Raw genomic sequence first — 25,157 nt, 5'->3', positions numbered from 1 at the left:
TGCTCCAGACATGTCCTTAAAGCATTAGACTGAAAATGTTTCATTTTATATCTCAAATTTGATTCAATTTAGTCCACAGCCATTATGAGGTTCAGATGTGTCTGCAAATGCAGCACCACAACATCAATTCTACACTGAATACATCATGATTGTGCACATTTCAGTTTTTATTGATGGTGTTTTAGTTATAAATACAATTTACAAATAGGGACTGCATTCGAATCTGGATAGAAAATGTCCCATTTATTAGGATAGAAATGTCCTAAATATGCAATCGTTAAACGTTATATATAATAGTTAAATAACATTATAGTTAATAGATAAACTAGTTTATAGCTAATAATGGTTATCATCCGGTGTTCCCAGAACATGACTGTGAACTTTAAGCTCAAAGTGACTTACAGATTTTTCTATTATACCATATTGAAAATTGCAATTTTGAGGTGAGAATAAAAACAAAAACAAAAAAACAAGCTCTGTGTGTGTGTGTGTGTGTGTGTGTGTGTGTGTGTGTGTGTGTGTGTGTGTGTGTGTGTGTGTGTGTGTGTGTGTGTGTGTGTGTGTGTGTGTGTGTGTGTGTGAGCGTGTGCGCGCATGTGTGTATGTGCGTGTCTGTTTGTGTACTTCTTTAAATGCAAATGAGCTGATTCTCCGAATGCATTTGCCAAGCACTATTTGCCGAGACATTTGCTAAGCACTATAACAATGTACACACACTTATATGTTCACCTCTGTGTCTCAGGGCACATTTTGTTGTTACACATGTTGCTACAACAAAATGGCGAACTGTGTCCATCTTACTTGGTCTCAGACAAGTCTTAGGCGAGATGAAAAATCGTTTGAGGATTTAGCATAGATTGTAATTCGATTCAATCTGAATTGATTCTGAGGTTAGTTTTACACACCAAAAGGCAATGCATGCCTTACAAACAGCCGTACACAGCTTGCATTTAATTCCTTACAAATACCGCTTGGATATGAAATAATTGTTAATAAATTCAAAATCAATTTGAGAGAGAATAGCAGTGCATTTTAAAAATTTCAGAATCAATGCAGAATTGATACCTCAAAACTTCTTTTGCCACAGGTTCAGCAAGTCTATGCTAATACAACGTGTCTGTCAACAATGGTAGACAGGGCCTTCTCAGTTTGACATCACATTGTACAGATTCTGCAAAAGGCTTGTTCTAAGAAAAGATAGGTCCAGGTAATATTTGAAGTGTATTATAATATATATATATATATATATATATATATATATATATATATATATATATATATATATATATATATATATATATATATATATATATATATATATTGGTGCTGTCAGTCGATTAAAAAAATAACTAATTAATCACACTTTTTTTGCAATTAATCGCGATTAATCACATTTAAAAGACTGAAACTTGTAATGTTGTCTATTCAAATGTAAAATTAATTAATTAAAAATGTAACAACTATTTATATTCAAAATATAATTGTTTATTAGAATTTTTTTAACTTGTAACACAGATTTCTTCATGTAAACAACATACCCACAATAAACCACAAAGATCCTGGAAAAAAATATATATATTTCCATGTTGGCTTCTAAGTGGACTGCAAAAAATGCCAAAGTACAGGCATTACAGACATGGAAAATAGAAAATTATGATAATAATAATGTATTGAATACAAACAATTGTACTCATTGAAAAGTTGTATAGCTGTGAGTTGAGAACATTAATTATAAAGTAGAAACAATTTTGCTTAGTCCTCCTTTACATTCAGCCAGTTGCTAAGACAGTCCAGTCTGTTGACATTATCGGGGGACAATGTGGCCCTTTTCTTTTGAATGATGTGAGCTGAGTGTGAAAACAGGCAGAATAACAAGCAGGATCACTGAATCCGCATATGCATTTCTTTGCCTAATTTTGTTTTAAAACGCATGTGTGCGCACACACACGCACACACTATGTGTGATTAACACGCGCAGGACAGTGCAGCCGGAGCGACTGCCTTCAGATTCAGCACGAATGATCGCGTTCATCAAATTTACTTAAACTAAGCGTTATTAAGTCTTGCTTCTACCCTGTAAACAGTGATTTTTGAGTACCTTGAAGGACCGTTCGCCATGCGGTATCAAATTCCATTAAAACAAAAGTCGCAAGATTAAAAATGAAACATCCGATATTGCATGAAACACTGGAGGAAACTGTAGATAGCCCGGTAATGCAGCATTAATTGTTTTATTCTGAAACTTGCCTTCAAAAAGTGCTTCCTTGGTCTCATCCGTATTTCTTGAATGTTGAACGCACGTCGGCCACAACAGGAAATTAAAAAAACTGCAACTGCGTTAATTACGTAAATTTTTTTACTACGTTAAATATTTCAAATTAATCGCATGCGTTAACACACTAATCTTGAGACCGTTTTGTTGTTTCAACAAAAGAAATAATAGCAATTTAAAATCAACATAAAACATTCTTGTTGCAGTGCACTCTTTTTTCGTGCTTGCTTTTGAAAACACTATTGGTTGGGTGTAGGGAAGGGTTTAGGTCAGTGATTTGAACGACAAGCCCCTTCTTCTCGTGGACATAAAATAAGGGAGTGTATCTAAAACTTAAAGCAAAATGCGTATTTCAGATTCACAAAATGTAGACATCGCCTGCTCATGTATTTGTCATCGGAAACATTTAGTAAGACATACCTGGAGCAATGTATTTTAGGTTTCACAAAAATGTTGGCTGAGGCACATATTTTCAAAGAGTCTGGGCTGCATTAATGTAAACTCAAAATTCAAATAATCTCTTACCTCTAAACACCGGTTTCACTTCTGTGACCTTTAAGCTCATAATTACATATACAATATCACCACTCAAAACCCAATAATCTTCTCATGTATCCCCCTACGACCAAGAAAATAAAATATGAAACAAATTTCAAGGGGACCTTCTTCAGTGTTTATTCCTATAAAACCACTGTAAAATAATTGCAGTCTGCGAATACCTTTATCTGCAGAAGGTAATAGAGTGTTTTGTAACAGAAAGGTCTACTGATTGTTATTCGTGGATGACTGTACCCCATCCCACCGGTGCAGAAGCGCTGCTGGAAAATTGGAAGCTCCTAAATAAATTTGCTCCTAAAGCAGGATTAGGCTCAACGTTTCTCCGTTTTAATGAGGCTGAATCAATGGAGCATTTCGTCCGTATAAATCCCCATCGGCTTGCTAGAAACCATTTCTTCCAACTTAAAATCTCCGGGCCTATTAGTTTGCCGCCCGTGAGCTGCAATCAGCAGTGAAAAAAGGCTTTGATACGTCCCTGCCTGGGTGTGCAGGTTCCACTAAACGCTCTTCTTTCTCTTTTCTGTCTGATTTACGGTGCTCAATTCACATCACTAAGTGCATCTCCATCTGGCCCAATTGCATCTCTATTTATGCAGCACACAACATACTAATGTTGTTTGTCTGCCCTCATAGATGAAGATCTGTTGGAAATACTCATTGGAGGTGTTAACCAATAGGAAAGTGATTTGATTGGGTAATTGGTTTGCTCATGTGTGGCATTAAGAGCCCCGGGGTATTCTCTAAACTCTCACAGAATCATGATCAATGCAGATGTTGCACTGAGGGTTATGCTTTATAGTTTAATAATTTTTTTTTTATTTCCATATTTTTGATAGATGTTTCTTTTCTTTCTTTCTTGTTTTCTTTTTTTTGCAGTCGGCAGAGACAATCTCTACAACCTGACATCATTGCTGGTTCAGCCTATATCTGCCTCATTGGCAAAAATGCTGCTCTCTGCCTCAGCCATGGGGCAAGGAAGACCCTGCGTCCCTATGATCATGCCCCCCACTTCAGGTAAGACTTGCATGAACTAGAAACAATGCTGCACTTACTGTAGCTATCAACTGAAAACATCCTCACTCCCACAAACCATCACTGCTTACTTCCTTCAGTTTTGCTGGCTCATTTCAAGACAGACATTCTCCTGGTTAAAATATTTTGTAGTGAATTTAAATAGTAAACAATGCAATAATTTAGGTACAGTTTATAACAGAAACAATGATTATTATTATTATTATTATTATTATTATTATTAATATTAGTATTAATATCAATATTATTATGCTGAAAGTTATTATTATTTTCTACAATGTATTAAAATTAAAAAAAAAAAAAAAAACTCCTTAGTGTCTCACCAGTGATGATATACAGCCAAATCACACTGCTATGAGTGTGATATTGCGCCTTAATACAACAATTCGGTGGCATAATCGTGTTTATAAATAAATTACTTTCTTCCTCCATTTATTCACATCTACAGCTGACATCAGAACAGCAGAAACCATGGCTACTTCACAAACGTCGCTTTAGAGCTAGCATTTGAATGATTCTCTAGTGTAATGTCTAGATTACTGTTGTGTTTGCCATAAGGAAAAACACTTAACACTTGTGGGCATTTCTTCTTTTTTTCTTTTTACTAGACTATTCTGCAGTAGCGTAAACAGGAGATCCATTAGAAACAAGCAGATGGCCAACTAAAAACTCTGGGTTATACAAAGATACAAAATGCATACTTTGCTGAAAATCAAATCAAATCGCTCTTATTGTAACATCATCTGCAGCACGTGTGCTATGATGAGTAGAAAGCTTAGGTGCTGGCTCCAGACAGTACAGACAATGCAGATACAACTGCATAAAAAATAAAAAAAAAGAAAGGACAATGTAAAATTGACAGCGATATGTACAATGAATAGGTGTCCACATAGTTGTAGGCAGTATTGTTTTAAGTATGGATTGGTTAAAGTGCAGTGCATGCTACATGTTGATGATGTGCAGTGAGAGGTATGAAAGAGTTTGTGTGATGTGTGTTAAGTGTTCATCAGCCTGATAGTCTGAGGGAAAAAGCTTTTCTCCAGTCGGCTGGTGCGTGACCGTATGCTGCGGAACCGTCGCTGATGATTCTCTTGACTTTCCACATGCACCACCTGGTGTAGATGTCCTGGAGGGAGAGAATCTCACCTCCTACTACGCATCCAGCAGTTCGCACAATCCCATGTAGGCCTTTGTGATTTCTGCTGGTGCTGTTTCCATATCAGGTGGTTATACAGCCAGACAGTGCAGGTGTAGAGCGGAGGATGTGGGGGCTCATTCCAAACCTCCTAAGATGCCTGAGGAAGAAGAGGCGTTGTTGTGCCTTCCTCAGCACTGCGTCTGTTTGAGCAGTCGATGTCAAATCCTCAGGGATGTGTACTCCAAGAAACTTGACTGTGCTGACTCTCTCGACTGGCGTCCCGTTGATGATGATGAGGGTGTGTTCTCTCTTCTCTCTCCTGAAATTCACCACCAGCTCCTTGGTTTTGCTGATGTTGAGTGAAAGGTGGTTTTCCTCACACCACTGCGTTTAAGTGTGCACCTCCTCTCTGTAGGCTGTCTCATCATTATCTGTGATCAGGCTCATCAGCAAATTTAACGATGACGTTGGAGCTTCACCTGTTGGAGGTGTGATGACGTTGGAGCTTCACCACCAGCTTGGTAGGCACTATGGTGTTGAATGCTGAGCTGTAGTCCACAAACAGCATTCTCACATATGTGTTATTAGTTTCCAGGTGAGACAGAGCAGTGTGCAAGGTGAAAGCAATTGCATCATCAGTGGAGTATTTATTCCTGTATGCAAATTGCAGAGGGTCAGTGTGAGCAGGCAGTACAGAGCAGATGTGCTTTTTAATCAGCTTCTCAAAGCACTTGCTTAAAATGGGTGTCAGAGCAACTGGACTCCAGTCATTCAAGAATGTCGTTTTATCTAGTTTCGGTATTGGCACAATAGTAGCCTGTCTTATGGCATGTGGGAACCACAGACGGAGAGAGCGAGAGGTTAAATATGTCCGTGAAAACTCCCGCTAGCTGGTGTGGGCATGCTTTAAGTACACGTCCAGGGATGCCATCTGGGCCCGTAGCTTTCCAGTTGTTCACACGATGGAAAGAACTCGTTGACTATGATATCTGATATCTGAGTCCCATCTCACACTGAATACACTACAATTATATGGTATAAATACAGCACTACAACATACAAAAGATAGAGTTCGACTTAGATAGTCACTCACCTGTTTTATAATCATTTGTTCAGCTGTAGAAATGATGCTGTTTTTCTTCTAAGTGCTTTTTATGCGGTCTTTGTAGCCATCTTATGGATTTACAACGTCAATCGTCTTTGGTCTGCTCAATGACAGGCTAATGGCCGTCGATGCGCTGTCTCTCTGAACTTCATTCATTCATTCATTTTCTTGTTGGCTTTGTCCCTTTTTTAATCCGGGGTCGCCACAGCAAAATGAACCGCCAACTTATCCAGCACATTTTTACTCAGCGAATGCCCTTCCACCCGCAACCCATCTCTGGGAAACATCCACACACACTCATTTGCACTCATAAACTATGGACAATTTAGCCTACCCAATTCACCAGTACCACACGTCTTTGGACTGTGGGGAAAACCAGACCACCTGGAGGAAACCCACGCGAACGCGGCGAGAACTTGCAAATTCCACACAGAAACGCCAACTGAGCCAAGGATCGAACCAGCGACCTTCTTGCTGTGAGGCGACAGCACACCTACTTTGCCAATGCGTCACCCACCTCTCTGAAATTATAAATATTTTGAATAAACAAACTACATAGTTGCAATCTAAACAACTATTTTCGAAAAAAGCTTCAACAGAACATTATGTTGTCCAGCCGCTGCAATATTTGGAGTAATACACAAGGGTGAAAGGTGAAGGGGCAGTGCAAGTGCTCTTATTTGCAAAATATGGCACGGCTAACAGCCAATCAGACAGATCCAGACAACAGAACAGATATATATCACCATAGCGGCTGCCCTTCCAGCTGCAACCCAACTCAAGTCATTCACACTCATACACTATGGACAGTTTAGCCTACCCAATTCACCTGTACCACGTTTTTTGACTGTGGGGGAAACCGGACCACCTGGAGGAAACCCACACGAACGAAGGGAGAACATGCAAACTCCACACTGAAACGCCAACTGACCCAGCCGAGGCTCAAAACCAGAGACCTTCTTGCTGTGAGACGACAGCACTACCTACTGTGCCACTGTGTCGCCTATATATATATATATATATATATATATATATATATATATATATATATATATATATATATATATATATATATATATATATATATATCAGAAATCTAGTGTATATAAGGTATTGATGTTAAATTAACCATTACAAGAACATTGGGTTTATAAACATTGTAATTATTTAGTAATTATTATTACCATAGCATTATAACCCTATATGGCTTTGTCATCTGTGGAACACACACACAACAGGAGGGATTTTACATACATGATATAGTGGCAAAGAATTTCCCTACATGATTCAATAATTTCAACAGACCATGAAAGTACAAATGTATACATAGTTTTCACACTTTTTTCTATTTTTGCCATTTGCATTGCATTCTCAAATCATTGTTTAATGCTATAGTGATTGATTTGAAGTGTTACCAACTTATAAGCTTTAGGTTCTCCCCGTCTTAAATCATCATAAAAGACAATCATATGATTGCCTTCTGTGTCACAAACCGATTATACTGCCATTCTGTTAGCGTCTCTCAAGCTTTGTGATGCTCTTCTATTCCTCCTTATGTGTGTTAATCCTTATGTCTCCACTAAGCTCTGAAACAGAATCTTTTGTGCCTGAGATATTCATTAGTCTTCTCAGTCTCATGCTTCTGCTGGGGATTTAACCATCAGAAAGCAGCTTTGAGTGCATGACGTCAGGGTTTCCCCCTGCTGACAGCAGAGGGTATTACAATTTTCAATAAAAAAGAAAAAGAAAAGCCAAGGCTGGTTGATTTATGCTCCGTGGTGCGAGTGTAACTCCTGAGTGTGGTAAATTGCACAGGCTTTACACATCATCTTAAAGTCGCCCTTCGCTATGGTCGCCCATATCCAAGGCCATTACACACATCAGTCAGCAGGTGCCCATGGGACCTAATTGAAACCATGAGAGTAGGGCTGGCCAGCCTCTCATGTAGAGCTTTCATAGAGGTCAAATGTAGCATTGAATGTGGTCAAGAGTGGATGTGCCGCAAGCTAAATAAAAAAGACAGATGGAGGAGATGACATGTATCCGATCATAATTGGATTTTAGTGAACAGACCTACAGGGAAAGGTCATTCCAGTGGGATGATGTTTTTCATCCACCAAACAAATGATGTACATATGTAGTTTTGCTGCTTGACTTTCATTTGAGGAGTTTGAATTTTCAGAAGTTTCAACTAAAGTTGCCCAAGTGTGTATTTATTTTTTACTTTTATGTTATACGACTTTTACATAACTAATATGTTTTATGCATCCTTGAGATAAATAAGCTTTTGTCATGAACAGGCAACTGTGCATATGCTGCATTTGTTTTATTCTAGTATTTTAAAATGCTTTTTTATGCCAAAATGCATTTTCACACTTGAGGCACTCTGTAAAGGGTGTGAATATCTTGCATTATGCAACAGAATAACAAAACTGTGTTTTGAAGAAGTATCACACAAGGACTTTTTTTTTCTGGCAGAATGTTTCATCAAAATGAAAGTTTTAAATATTGAAACTATATGCTGCTTACAATTAAGGCAGATGCTGTTGCGATACTTCATTCAAAATTCAGCAATATCAAAGTTATAAACTCATATAAGCACAATACACAGATTTATACTTTTTATATTTAAAATGAATGTTTTTTCCTCATTTTTCAACGTTATCAATAATTGTGGAGAATAAGCCTCCACAGAACCATAAAGACTTAACTTTATCAGTTTAAAAAAAGAAAAAAATCCATATATGCATTGTAATCTCATTTTTTTTTATTAATAATTCTTTTATTTACCAGTAAGACATTAAACTGATTCAAAGTTACCCTGAATTAATTGATATTGTTTATATTGTAATTCAGCTGCTTAACCAGGGCTGCGTCTTGGGGGGAGCAGTCATAGGAGAGAACCCCAGACTTCCTTCCTCCCCAGACACTTCCTCCAAATCCTCTAGAGAGAACTCGAGCCACTCCAAGACAAGCCAATACATAGGCCCAATCCGAATTCTACATCTTAGCCCTTCCCCTTAGCCCTAACCTATGTTTTGCACGTTCTCGTGAAGGAGTAGGGGTGTTCCAATTATTTTTAGCTTGAAGGCGTAGGGCTAAGGGGAAGGGGTAAATACCCCTTCGAATGAAGATTTGGACCACAGTCGAAACCAAGGAGTAGAAAAATTTCCCAGAATACACCAGCCACAACGGCAGGATCGCTACACCTGGAAGTAAGGACATTTTTAAGGAGATGTATATATATGTGTATATATATGTGTATATAGATATATATATATATATATATATATATATATATATATATATATATATATATATATATATATATATATATATATATATATATATTCAGCAATGTTCGTAGAGTGTGATTCATTATTTCATATATATATATATATATATATATATATATATATATATATATATATATATATATATATATATATATATATATAAATATATAAATATGTATATGTATGTGTGTGTGTGTATATATATATATATATATATATATATATATATATATATATATATATATATATATATATATATATATATATATATATATATATATATGAAATAATGAATCACACTCTACGACCATTGCTGAATAGCATGATATGTCTCTCTTTCTCTCTCTACACTGTCAGGAAAAAATAAGTTTTCTCACCGTTGGTGTTTTAAGATACCAGCATGACAATGAGTGGCACTACACCATCGAGCACTCATGATGTTTCCTGATGTGCATGTATTTCTACAGACGCTCTCATGTTTAAGCCTCATCACATCATAACAGGTGTCAGAACCTGCCATTCTGTCCATATTGAACATGCATATGGTATTCACAGGTGCACATTGTGACAATCCACCTCCGTATGCACACATATAAACACACTGAGCTCTGAGTCAGTTCTCAGTCTCACAATGGTGTGAAAGGAGACTTTTCCTGCAGATTTTAATGGGGGTTATTAGTCTCTAATTCCTGCTATTGAGTGAAAATCACTTCTTATCTTTGCGTGGTCACCCAGGAGATCCTGTTACTGTGGCTGAGCCGTTGTGTCTTGGCTTGAAAAAACTAAAGGATTTACGGGCCTAGTGATAAAATGAAAGGAAACGGGCTTAAAGACAAATCTTCAAGTTCCAAAACAGAAGGATGGTGCACCAATAAAGGAAGCTATGTGTAATGGTAGATATTAGTTATTAAATGCCATGCTGGTACTTACTTTCCTCAGAGAACAAGGTGAAATTTTAGAAAGCCTGGTTTGGTTCTAACAATGAATGGGTACTTTGAAGCCACAAAATGGACCCAGAAGTGCCATAAAAGTATTATAAAAGAGGAGCATACAGCATGACTCATAGCAGTGGTGAAGCAAGGCTTTATAAAGAGAGTGGAACTGTGGGCTTGCACAACAAATAAACACATGTTTTTTTTTTTTTTAACCCATATAAACAAATATCCACACATTTTTCACATGCGTTCTGAACCACTTTGAAATTCAGGAGGTTATTACACCCAAATATGACAATTATGTCATTGTTTACTTACCCTTTACTTGTTCCAAACATGTTTGATTTTCATTCTCTTGTTGAGCATATTTAAAGAACATCTTTAGTTTTGGAAACTGGTAGCCATTGACATACAATTAAAAAAAAAAAAAAACTATGGAAGTCAATGCTACTATGGAGGGCAATTAAAAACATGCTGTTCAAAAACAACAACACTCAATGGTGAGGAAATGGTGAAGAAAATTACATTATTGGATGAACTGTCCCTTGGAATTGCAAGTCACCACAACTGCTGACACCCAATGCCAATTCTATATGCTCTATTGGGCCAACTCCAACCAATGTTACCCTGATAAGCGGCAGTGAGTGGAAATAAACCAACTTGCTTAAAGGAGTAGGGGGAAGTGAAAGGGCTAAAAATTAGAATTTAGATTGGGCTTTATGCGTTTTTATTTTATTTAATAGATTCAGATAAGTCAGAGGCCACAAATCTGTCAAAACGTCTGTCTTTCTGCAATGGGATTGAGATAAACACTGTTTTTGTGAATGACTGTCTGAAGAGTATGATTTGGATAAGTAGTGCTCTCCTTCACTTATGATTAGCTCAAATTATCACTTGATTTTCTGGGAAAGAGTATGTGCAGTTGTGTCCAAAAGGAAAAAAAAAAGGCATCATAAATCTGGCTTGCCAAAGTTTGGAGAACAGTAATGCAGTGAGACTGTGCTAACATAAACACAGTTGTAATCACGCTGATCTAATCTGAGAACAAAATAGGAATACATTATATTTGTATGAGTCAACTTGTAGTAAACATTGAAAACCAAATAAGAAATAATTATGGAATTTTAAAGTTTACACAATTAAATCTCTTTTAATCTTGTACATTTTTTTAAACAAGATTAATTTGGAATATGCAACACTGTAAGCATATGTTTTTTTTTACTAAGCTTTTAGGAAATGTGTGAATAATTTTTCAATAAGGGGGATGCAGTGGTGCAGTAGGTAGTGCTGTCGCCTCACAGCAAGAAGGTCGCTGAGTCGCTGGTTCGAACCTCGGCTCAGTTGGTGTTTCTGTGTGGAGTTTGCATGTTCTCCATGTGTTCGCGTGGGTTTCCTCCGGGTGCTCCGGTTTCCCCCACAGTCCAAAAATATGCGGTACAGGTGAATTGTGTAGGCTAAATTGTCCACAGTGTATTAATGAGTTTGTGTGTGTGTGTATGTGTGTGTGGATGTTTCCCAGAGATGGGTTAAGGCTGGAAGGGAATCCGCTGCGTAAAAACCTGCTGGAAAAGTTGGCGGTTCATTCCGCTGTGGCGACCCCGAAATAATAAAGTGACTAAGCCGACAAGAAAATGAATGAATATTCCAATAATATTTTTAGTAAAGCCCCTTCAGACTGTGTATCCATTAGAATAGACATCACATATCAGCCCATGCTTATTTGTGGTTCCTGAGCATTTCATCTATTTTAAAACCTGCAGTCTACTGTATGAGATTGGACAATTGTCATCCAATCAAATGATGGTATTAGGCTCGGCATGTTGTAATTTGAAAATAGCTCACTACTTTGAAAAGCAGCATGGCATCACTGCACTCCAGACACAGGCGTAAACCACATGTATGCCAATATTTCATAGATTGTATGTAAAAAAAAAAAAGAGGGATTGCACTTACTAATTAGAGTTTAAGAGCTTTTGTAAAATCATTGCAGGCTGTAGATCAGGATTTTTTTTATTTATTTTTTTTATGTCAGTCCATTAGAATGTACCATGGGTTCAAGATCTGTTACTGAAATGAAATGAAATTTCCAGTAATGCTCATTAAAATAAATAAATAAATTATATATATATATATATATATAAACAGGTGGGCATAGATACATTTTTTTATTATAGATTAATCTAGATTAAAATGGCTCATTTTAATTTTGCCGAAGGCATTAAGAATATGTGTGCTACCCAAATAATAAGTCTTTGAGAATGGGCTTCTCAAGCCACGTGACGCATTAGACCAGGGGTCATCTCTTGTTTCCAAAATGCATCACAAACTGCTTGAGAAACTGTTTTACTATGATAATTAGTGATGAAAATAAATGATGTGCAGCAGGTCTCTTGCCCTGTCTATTTTAGCCATTAGCCATGCTGGTAATCTGGAGGATTTAGGCAAACACAGCAGCACGACGATGGGTCTAAATGTGAACAAACTCCTGGTAAAAGACAAAGTCCGCCATTTTCCAATTCTCGTACTGCTCTCCCGACAAAAATGCTTGCTGCACACACACAGCTTTGCTGTATTGGCCCTGACAGCATCGCGGGGAAAACATACAACAAACCCTGTGGATCATGGAAACAAACACAAACGACCCTTCATGAACAGCTAAATACTGTGTGCCGTGGGTCTGTGGATGCGGTCTCACCCAATCATCGACGTAGGATCTCGCATCTTGGCACAGGCCTGTCTGCCTTGCCTTCGGAAAGCACAGGCAGTCATAAATAATTAAGAAGTCTGCTCTTCTCATAGGATAAGGAAACTATGAATAATAATGATAAACCCACGCGTCTTGCAGTTTTGCGCTACGTCACCAATTTTGATCCCGCCCCAAAAATCATTTTAAATTCGGAAGCTGAAATTAGCTGACAAAAGCTCCAAATTATCCAGTTTTCCCCACAATTAAAGCTAACAAGTGCTAACATTGTCTTAACTGAAGCTCAACACACACAAATCAGTTAAATTTCAAAAAAAGTATTCAAGGGTTTCCTGAACCTTGAAACATGAATTTTGAACTGTAGGCCTACATAAGCTTGAAACAGTGATTTTTGATCACCTTAATCTGACTAAAGTCATAACTGAACTAAACAGAAATGAACTTAAGATGTGTGGTATGCAAATATTAGTGGCATTATTGAAGTAAACACCGAAATCAAACTATTACTGTCATGTAGGACTTTTCGCCAAGATCCACACACACGGCTGTCAGTAGAGGACCCCCCCCACACACACACACACACACAAATCAAAAATAATAAATATATAAATAAAAAAAAGTTTGAACTTTACATACAGTACTGTAATGTGCACATAAGTGTGACACACTCTCCAGCACTGACTGAAACATAAGCCTTTACAACCTGTCTTCTGTCACCAGCCCAATGTCCAGTGATCAATGTCGGCCGAAAACCTGCAGTGGCAACACGAACGCTATTGATCCCACTAAGAGGGAGAGCCACATTCCCTAGGAAAGCTCCCATCCGTGACCCGCTCCAGTTCTGTCCCAAACCTGCTCCTCTCTTCCATTAACCGGATCAAACGCTTCAAAGCTAGTAATCTGTGCTCTATTGATTGGGCCGAGCTTTGACCACTCCAGAGGTTTCAAATCATTTGTTTCCATCTGTCTCCCCTCTTTCATTCTATTCCCTTTCAATTAAGGCTCACTGTATCAGTCCAATGTGCTCTAATTGCAGCAGTGTCGACCTGGCAGGGAAATAAGATATTAGACCCTGTAATGTATTTGGGCCATAAACTTTCCCACGTGTCTTTCACTGTGCTGCCCATTTTAGTAGCTATGTTCTTTATTTTGTTTTATTTTATTTTATTTTATTTCATTTTATTTTATTTTATTTTATTTTATTTTATTTTTTATTTTTTTAGGGCAAGGGCAAAGCCATTGAGGGATATTGCTTATTATGACATTCACTTTTTAACATTTTATTTAATTTTAATTTCTATATTGATGAAATATTATATATCCTGAATTATTTAAATTAAGTAAATACTATTTTTAAAATAATATGTTTTTATGTATAAAAAAATGTTAAGAGCTATTTTTGGACCTTACATTATTATGCATTATGTGTACACATAAAAAAGGTTAAATACTAAATTTACTATATTTACTATATTAAATATTATTAAGAGCTGTCTTTTGGACACGAAATTGTATGTTTAGGAAGTAAGAACAATAACTATGGATTTATTTTTTATAATAGCGGTGGCAGTAGTAGTATTTTTTTAGACATAAATGTAACAAAATATATACATCTGTAATTCAAATGAAACATTAAAAGTATGTAAACTTTCTCCCATACTGTTTCCTTGCAGGAACTTACATTGTATTATCAATATTTATTAGTCTAGCAATTCATTTTTCAACTCCACTATAAAAATCTTTAATGTTTCTAAATCTTTCTCCATGGTGTTTTTTATTTTATTTATTTGTTTTTTTGTACTATTTATATTTCTGTGTATATATACATGGAGAAACATGGAGTTGAAAAATGAATTACTAGACTAATGCTGTGTTCACACCAGATGCGGAACGCGCCGATAAATCGTGCTATTTACGCGTAAATAGAAGCGTGACATTTGAGTGTACTCGCTTTATTTTATGCATCAAAATCAGTTTCATTCGCACGTCAAATCCACTTTAAAAGAGATGCGGATTTGCGTCATGGGCAGTGCTTCTATCTGCCTGGTGACTGTAGCTTCATTGCTAAATGGCTAACATGGATTTTATTGAACTAACTAACTGTTATGTGCTTTATGAAGGCTGAAAAGCAGCATCATTTAGTTATAGCCGTGTCCACTAGATCCTTTAAGAGGTGCACCCAGCTCTGTGAGCTCATAAACTCCTCCAGAAACTTAACCTGGATGATGGCAGCTTTCAGGTGGCTCTGGCATCAACACGGCAATTGTGCCCACAGAACTATATATTTTATAGGTGGATTAAATTAAATTTTCTCTTTTTCTAACCATTCTCTGTAAACCCTAGAGATGGTTTTGCGTCAAAATCCAAGAAGATCAGCAGTTTCTGAAATACTCAGACCAGCCTGTCTGGTACCAACAGCCATGCCATAATCAAAGTCTGTTAAATCACCTTTCTTCCCCATTTAGATGCTCGGTTCAAACTGGAGCACATCGTCTCGACCATGTCTACAAGCCTACATGCATTGAGTTGCCATGTGATTAGAAATTTGTGTTAAGCAGTTGGACAGATGTACCTAATAAAGTGGCCTGTGTGTGTGCAAATATATATATATATATATATATATATATATATATATATATATATATATATATATATATATATATATATATATATATATATATATATATATATATATATATATATATATGGCTGATTCCAGCGTTATGGATGGGACATTTGCAGTAAAAATTAAAAACAAAAAATTCGCAGAGAAAGTATACGTCAACATTATATTGAATCATCTGTTTATATTTTCCAAAACAACTAACCACAGAGTTATGGGATCAAAAAAATTCAATCTGTGAACATTTTTATACTTTAAATGAGGAAAATAAACAAGCGTTATGGGTGTGACAAAAAAAAGTCTGCGAGTTTACAGTATACAACATATTTCGTAGAAATTCTGTGAATTAAACTGCACAACCCAAAATAAATAATGCTCAACAAAAGGATAAGAGTTGGCTCTTTATAGAACAAAACTGATTGGTTTTATTTTATTTTGACATTTTTGCATTTTTGAGGGAAAGCTTTGTTATGGATATGACACTTTTTCGTTATGGATGTGACGGATGTGAAATTGCCATTTGTTTGACTTTGTTAAATCAAATATAATAGTTTGAAAACATTGATAGAGACATTTTTAAGCATTTTTAAAGTACTGTAAAAAATGTAGAAACGGTTTCGCTATTTTGGTGAAACGTTTTTCTTTTCATGGCAAGGTTGACATTTTCATGGAATTGCTCATATATATATATATATATATATATATATATATATATATATATATATATATATATATATATATATATATATATATATATATATATATATATATATACTTTTTTATATATACTTTTATATATAATATATATATACTTTTTCATTTTTGTATGTTGTGTGTGCTTTGTTCTAGTGGATCAGATGGCCAGATCCATCATCATTTTATTCAGCATGAAGAAATCTAATCGAGACAGAACAAAAATCCCAAATACATTAGCACTTTCTATGAACGTCTGTGTGCTCATGTTCCTCTCCTCGCTGCACTCCAGATGAAAACTCAAAGTATAATACATTTCTATGCAATTATAGCTCACTGGCAGAAAACTGTGTGGAATAGCTTTATCGAAACACAGCCGCTCCTTTAATTACGATGCTATTGATTGCGGTGCGCAGGTAACCTGTCCCATATCGGTTTAGCTCTCTCCATTTCCCACCTCTTGAGAAATAAAACACACTCATGCAATGCTTTCAACAATGAATGATGGAGGTATGGTGTGAAATATGGCGTGAAATAATGTTAAAACAAATCTGGACTTTAATAATAGTAATTTACTCGTTGTTTGGGGGTTTTGATAAAGGCCCTTTTGTTAGATTTAGAGCTGCTATGTGGAATCAAACGATCTTTACAGTGCCTGAAATTTCTTACATTTATTGATCTTGCCCTACCGTTTTAAATCTGTACAGTTTTGTCACACTGCTATAGCTTGTCATAGTCCTGAAAGCATTTATTTATAAATGCAAATCTTATTAATTTATAGATCAATTTATTAATTAATTGAGGAACTCATTTTATTACATGACATGAACATAACTTTTTTCATTATAATACATTTTTTTAAAACTGATTTTAGGTAGTGGTTATATGTTATCCCCAATCAAGTACTTCATGTTGGACTAATTTGATTGAATTAAGTTACTTGAATATGCTTCTATACTAAACATACATTATAGACTGTAAAGAATTCTGGGTTCCACATGTAACCCCGCCAGTCCTACGTCACCCAACCCACTTCGAGCTAGTATCGAACCAGCAACCTTCCGCATGGGAGTCGGTTGCTCTAACAAGGAGACTAAAGACCATGGCCTCTAGTGGTTGTCGCTAGAGCACCTTTAGAGGTCAGAGGAGTGAGGTTTACCTTCGCAGCACTTACTAGCTGGCCTCTGTTACCCCCCTAAACCTCACTCCCATTCGGGTCACGGCACCAATGTAACCCTGCCGGTCCCAAGTCACCCAACCCGCTCCGAGCTGGTATCAAACCAGCAACCTTCCGCATGGGAGTCGGTTGCTCTAACAAGGAGGCTAAAGACCATGGGCTCTGGCATCTGTCGCCAAAGCACCTTTAGAAGTCAGAGGAGTGAGGTTTACCTGCGCAGCACTTACTAGCTGGCCTCTGTTACACACACAATCGATTTGTGTTGAGAGAACATAAAGTAATTGTGCTAACTATGTTAATCATGTGAATTATGTAATTCTGTTGTTTCAGCTCATTTTAAACAAACAGCAGTGTAACTCTTGAGTGGATTGTCTTTTATACAAAAGCCCACAGACAATATTCACTTTATCTGTGGCTAAATGGTATTCATGAGTTTGTAAAGCTACAGTGTTATGCAAAAATGTGGGCACCCCTTTGTGGTTGCATAGTAATGTGTTCTTTCTCTGTAAGAGAAGATCGCAGCGATATGCCGTTCGGTTTCTAGAGAAAGCTATATAATGTCATGTTTTTCGGACAGAAATCTGTCCAGTAGCTGTAGCAGCATTGAGATGTAAGAATTTAAGTGAAGTTTATTTATGAACTAAATTCAAGAGGATCACGTGCTCATGATTGCATGCAGCCGGCCCCGCATTATACAATTTATGATTCACCAATCAGACAATTCCTAAGCCACTATAAATACACTAAGTTCCATATGACAGCCATCTTCGTTTTGAAGAATCCCCCCTTCCACCCTTAATCCTCCTCTTTTCCTAGATGTGTAGCACGGTGGCCCAGTGGTTAGCACTGTTTCCTCACAGCAAAGAAAGTCACTGGTTCTAGTCTTTACCAAGCCAGCCGATGTTTCTGTGCAGAGTTTACACGTTCTCCCTGTGTTCACATGGGTTTCCCCTAGGTTTTCCCGGTTTCCTCCCACCGTCAAAAAACATGCAACTTAAGTTACTTGACTAATCCAAATTGGCACCATAGACACGGTCCTAGTAGTAGTAGTTATCTCATAAGGGCAATCCCTATCTGTTTATTAGCTACTACAGGAGAGAAGTTCTCGAGATCTATCTGAGCTCAAACTCCCCTCTCGCCTTGCAAATAGGTGGGAGCCCCGGGCTTAAAGATCTTATGAGCTCAGGGCTCTCTCTCGGTACAGCATGCCAAACAAGCTTTATAATCAATCATCAGCTAAGTGTGAACTCTTGAAATTGAAACAATAAATAAATAAATAGGCTATACACAAGTTTGGGCACCCTCTCTTTTGTGTAGATTCCAAATCCCGTAGTCTCTTAATGCTGATTGATCACAACCCAAAATTGATTTGAGTGAGATAGCTGACTGCTAGTTGTGCTTCTTATTGTGAACTACACAGTAGCAACATGGGAACCTCAAAAGAACTTCCCAATAACCTAAAAACTAGGATAATTCACCAATCTGAATTAGGAGAAGGATACAAAAAACTATCACAAATGTTTAAAGCTGGGATATCCAAACTTTATTCTGGAGGGCCGGTGTCCTGCATATTTTAGTTCCAACCCCAATTAAACACACCTGAACCAGCTAATCAAGCTTTGTCTAGGTATACTAGAAACTTCCAGGGAGAAGTGTTGAAGGGAGTTGGAGCTAAACTATGCAGGACACCGGTCCTTCATGACTGAGTTTGGACACCCCTGATCTGGTAAGAGCTTGATTAGCTGGTTCAGGTGTGTTTGATTGGGTTGGAGCTAAACTTTCCAGGACACTAGCCCTTCAGGACTGAGTTTGGACACCCCTGGTTTAAAGTCTCTGTCTCCACAGTCAGAAATATAGTAAGAAAATGGAAGGCCACAGGAACAGTTCTGGTGGAAAAAAGATGTAGAAGGCTAAGAAAAATATCCGAAAAGCAAAGGTGATGAACAGTAAGAATGGTCACAGACGAACCACACACCACCTCCAAAGAGCTCCATCTGCGTCTTGCTGCTAATAATGACATTGTATACTGTTTCGTAGTCATCTGGACAAAGCCTGAATAATTTTGGAAAAATATAAAATTGACAGATGCCACAAACATTGGCAATTTGCGTGGCAGTAAAATTACACAGCTTAAAATCTTAAAAAATATAATCTATGGGTTGATTTGAAATGGGCTTTTCATACTCTGCACCAATTAAACCTGACTAAACTGGAAAAAAAATTGCAAGGAAGAGTAGTCATAATGGCTTCAGCAAGAGTTCAGGGACTTAAATATAAAATGTTATAGTCCATGTTATTTCAGCAAAAGATGACTCTACAAAAGATTGTTGTCATTTTTCTGTTGGGGTTTCCAAATTTTTGCACCTGTCTGTTTTTGTTATGAATTAAATTGCATTGCATTTGTTGATTAAACAAATGATATGTCAGGACTAAAATGTTTCTTTTCCCCTAAGGTATAAAATATATCCAAATGAAATTGCTGATTTGAACAAACAGCAGGCAATGGCTTGCAATTATGAAAATGATCAGGGGTGCCCAAAACTTTGCATAAAATTGTACATTTATATGCTAGCCAACATTTGAAGTTGATTTAAAGGAAATCAAAGACAAGAATGGATATTTTTTTCAATACACATTTTGGCTTTATAGGACAACTTTGATGAATGGTTTTGATGCTTTCAAGTCCACTTCAAATTGTGGCTAGTGTATCTGCATAATCTTGTCATTTGATAAAATAATAATTATTCTGGGAAATATTTAAAAACACTTTATACTGAAAGATTTTATTATCCCCACCTCATTCTTCTATAAGATATGTGTCATGGTATGTTGCTGAGAAGCTACTTGGGTCAGAATGAAACACATGATAGCGAGCAAACTGACTTTTGTGTTTAGGGAGAGATGGGGTCTCATAGTCTCCAATTCACTGCGCTCTAAGTTTACTCAACCATGACCCTTTCCGTTACTGAGGGACCCAGAAATGTGAAAAGGGGTCTATTGGTTTATGCCATCAGTGGGTGTGTTTCAGAATTCCACCTTTTTTGAGCCGTTTAATATATTTCCCATCCAACATCCAAAACAACAACACAGTTGAAACCAGAGGTTCACATACACTGTATAAAAAGCCACATAACCATTTTAAAAAGTCAGACTTTAATGGGGCTAAACTTTTTCTCTTTTAGGTAAATTAGGATTATCAGATTAGTGTCTGTTATGCTAATAGCAGAATAATGAGAGATATTTTTGAGAAATTGTTACTTTTCTTGAAAGTCAAGTTTACATACAATAAGATTTTTATACCTCTGAAAGAGCTCAGATGATGGTGTCAAGGTTTTGGAAGTTTCTGATTGGCTAATAGACAACATTTGAGTTAAATGGTGGCACAACTGTAAAACAGTGTTTAAGGAAAACCTCAAACACACTGCTTTCTTGTGTGACAACATAGGGAAATCAACAAGCCAGCATAATAAAAGCCTTATTACAATTGGCTAAATTACACTGAGAAAAATACAAATTTTTTGAGACATGTCCTGTGGTCTGATGGAACTAAGGTGCTTTCACATCTGTAGTTCGCTACATTTGGTCCCGACCAAGGGCAATAAATTATACATTGTTATATTTTCTGCCATCTTTGGGTCGTTTTCACACCAAACTGCTGGCTTTGGTCTGAACAAGTTGAAACGAACCAAAATGCAGTCATCTGACAAAATCCACATCTCTCATTGACCAGATGTTGTTGAACATATTTCCTAAACTGCTTATTGATTAGTCAGAATTCACGTGGGGGAAAATGCCAATGAACTCCCGCAAGTAAACAAAACCGGCTGACACAAAATGTCATTTTTACTCTGGAGGGACGACTGCGCTGACTGATTGTATGCCTGCTTTAGACAAACAATACAATTCAAGAATGAAGCGCAGCCGTGGCTGGAAAACAGTGTTTAATGCATCACTCGTCACTTCAGGAGGAGGCATGAATTAATTTAGCTAAACTGCGACATGGTCATCTTGTGGAAATATTACCAACGATCCATCAGGTAATGTTTTCCCCTCTCTCTGTTGATAAAGCGCTGTCAACAAATATTTTTCGTCCATATCCCATAATGCACAGCGCATCGGCCTACGGCAGCTGGATTAGTCCAAAAGATGCAGTACTTTTTGCGGTTGGACCTGATTTAGTATGGATCAAATTCTCACCACAAACGAACCGCTCCAGGGTTCGTTTGAAAGCGTACCGAGACCACCTCTTCAAGCAGATCTCGGTATGCTTATTTGGTCCGCTTTTGGTGTGCACTCGAGTACGATTGCTGCATTGGGCTCGATTGGGCTCACCTGCCCAAACGAAAAGCACCAAAAAGGAAAATGAACTCTAGTGCCATTCAATGGAACTAAATAAGGCAGGTGTGAAAGCACCCTAAGATTTAACTGTTTGGCCATAATGACCAGTGTTACATTTGGAGGACAAAGGGGAAAGCCTACAAGCCTAGGAACACCATCCCAACTGTAAGGTGTAGGGGCGGCAGCAACATGTTGTGGAGCTGTTTTGCTGCAGGAGGGACTGGTGCACTTCACAGCATAGATAGCATCATAAAGAAAGAACATTATGTAGAAATACTGAAGCAACATCTCAAAGCATCAGCCAGGAAATTAAAACTTGGCCACAAATGGGTCTTCCAAACAGACCATGACCCTAATCATACAGCCAAATTAGTTAAAATGTGCTTTAAGGACAACAGAGTGAATGTTTTGCAGTGGCCATCACAAAACCCAAATCCTATAGAAAATTTGTGGGCAGAGTTGAAAAAGCTTGTGCGAGCAAGACAGCCTACAAATCCGACTCAGTTACACCAATTCTGTCTGGAGGAATGAGCCAAAATTCCTTCACAAACTATTGTGAGAAGCTTGTGGAAGGATACTCAAAACGTTTGACCAAAGTTATACAGTTTAAAAGCAAACCTATTAAAAAAATACCAAGGAAATGAATGTAAACTTTTGACTGTCTAAAAATTAATAAAATATTCTCCAAAAAAAAATGTGTCTCATTATAACCAAATATAAGCAAACATGAAAGCCGTATACAAACAAATAGATATCACTTAAACTCAGTATACAAACTCAATACAAACAAACAAATTAAACATAAAGTGTCAGTACCGTGTTCTCCAATCCAACCAGAAGCTAAACCTTCAGACCGTAGCAGACCGCACAGCTGGGACGCCGTGATCATGTGCGATCTTTCTGTGTATCCTTTGATATCCGTAATGGTAATCAATTCAAAATAAAAGACTTCCGCTTTTACACTGAACACTTCCTTAACACAAATACCATAAATATCAAATATGTATAAAATAAGGAAGAGAGAGAGAAAAAAAAGGTATAAACTCAATATAAACATATTGTAGAAAAGTAGACACAATAACATAAACACCATATCAAAGTCATTAATTGCAATTGCATTTAGCAAATGTAAATCATTTAGGTTATCCTAATGGACCTAAAACAGTAAACGTTTAGTGTGATTTACCATCAGACATTTTTTTAAAAATTGTTATGTTCATTTTTTTTTAGAGTGAATGTAAACTTCTGGTTTTAACTGTATATGAATATCCTAGAGCAGGGGTTCTCAACTGGTTTGGCCATGGGACCCACATTTTCACATTGTCTTCAAGCCGCGACCCAAATTTTTAGGAATTATAATATAATTTTAGGAATTATGATAAATTTGTATTTAATTGTTAACATACACAACTAGTGACAGATAAATTATAAGAAAATCACCAAGACTTACAAATAAACAGTATTTTACTGCTGTCATTTAACAAAATGTATCAAATTATAGAAATATTACAGAGTAAAAATGTCAAATACTGTAATCACTAAATGGTTAGGGTAAGGAAAAGTTAAGTTACCATTAACTAAACTGAACTGTATAAAAACATTATTTGATCTGTTTGAACTAAACAAAAACCAACAAACTGAAGTAAAATTATAAAAATAATCATAACCACTTTATAATAATCACCAGTTATTTGCTGTTCTGCTTTTGTGTGGGCTTTCTTGGCCTTTGCTATACGGTGAGCACAGTAAGATGTACTTGTACTTGTTTTGAACATGAATATGTTAGGCACTTTTGTGATGCCCTCAGCTATTGGAGTCGTCTTAGAAAATAGCCCACAGGTTTTTCCTTGCAAATGGGATGTCTGGTTTCTAAATGTCGTTTTAATTTAAAAGGTTTCATGCTCTCTTGTGAAAGCACCTCACTACATATGACACACTGAGGTTTTAAGCCTTTTTTGTCGTCAATATATGTAAATCCACACTTTACATATTCGGGGTCGTACTTGCGCTGGAATTTCACGTCAAAAGGGTATATGCGGAGCTAGTGTTCTTCCCATACTGATAAACTTCCGGTGAGCTGTCATTGTAAACTTATTTCCATTTTATACAATTCCTTTTACAGCATTGATGTTGTAATGCCATTAAATACATTTAGTTAAATGAACTTTGGCATTCATTTAGTTGCTCAAGCGTAAAACGAAACAAAAAGCAGTTTACTCACATGCGCCCGTCAGAATCAGCAGGCTAGCGCAGAATCTCCATTAAATATACTGGGGTAAAATACATGCTCATTTTATAAAGACATGGCGGAGGAAATGTAATGTAATGCAGTGCTTTGTGTATAATCTGAGACCCACTTTATATCGGATATCATTCTGCCAGTGGAGTTTGCAGATATTTAAAGAAAACAGACCTGAAACGCGCCGGTTTTTGCCTTGCATACAGTTCGCCGAAGCGCTTGTCCCAGGTTACTGGCAAATTAAAAGTCCCATTAGCAAGCTTCGGCATATACCAATGGTACAGTTGTCGCACAAGTGGTACACAGGCTTCCTTCTAGTGGTACTGGGAGGAATCACTGAATAATTTAAGTAAAAAAAAGAACACCTTTTGATGCATACGAAACATCGATGTGATCAGGAAATTGATTTTAATAGGCTAAACTTTTTATTTTATTTTCATTTTTCTAATGTTTGTTATGTATTCTACCCTTTGAGGTTATTTTCCTCCCCATACTTGTAACAGTTGTTGGGGGCTAATCTCATATTTTTATTTCCCAATGTTGACAGGTATAGTTTAATCACTTGCTTCTCTGACACACATAGCCTACTCTAACGAGCAGTAAGCAGACCTAATTTCTAATTTAAACATGTAAATCCATCTCATATTTTTCAAATACAAGTTAACATTTAGATTTCAAAGATATACGACTAAGACATATACACATGCAACATATTTCAAAATTCATCAGAGTTGTATATGAATATTATGACATATGGTATAACCTATATTTATGAGGTCCAGGACACGTTTGTGTCACCGACTCGGTCCCAGTCATTCCCCTCGCTGGCCAGCAGAGGTCACCATCACCGGACTATTGACATTACGTCATCCACTTACACTGATTGCCGACACACCTGAAGCGCATTCAGTAATCACTCTCCACACACATAAAAGCAGCACACACACACAGCCTCATTGCGAAGTCTTGTTCTGCCCCGGCTAACACTACTGAGCGGTCTCATCCTTGCCTGCCTTCCCGTTGTGATCTTGCTTCGTTTATTGACCC

At 37.0% G+C, this 25,157-nt stretch overlaps 1 protein-coding gene across 9 annotated transcripts in view; it reads left to right on the top strand.

The window, feature by feature from the left end:
• The window catches only part of naaladl2 (N-acetylated alpha-linked acidic dipeptidase like 2), a 635,527-nt gene that overhangs the window by 406,747 nt on the left and 203,623 nt on the right, over positions 1 to 25,157 (top strand). For all 9 annotated transcript variants that reach the window (XM_073916359.1, XM_073916358.1, XM_073916357.1 and 6 more), the window contains one exon: positions 3,707 to 3,844. In XM_073916359.1, the coding sequence (XP_073772460.1) occupies positions 3,707 to 3,844 (138 nt within the window). The remainder of the gene's footprint in view (positions 1 to 3,706; positions 3,845 to 25,157) is intronic.

This window comes from Danio rerio, chromosome 11 (genome assembly GCF_049306965.1).
Source record: "Danio rerio strain Tuebingen ecotype United States chromosome 11, GRCz12tu, whole genome shotgun sequence".
Lineage (NCBI taxonomy): Eukaryota > Metazoa > Chordata > Actinopteri > Cypriniformes > Danionidae > Danio > Danio rerio.
This window is presented reverse-complemented; position numbering and strand designations above follow the sequence as displayed.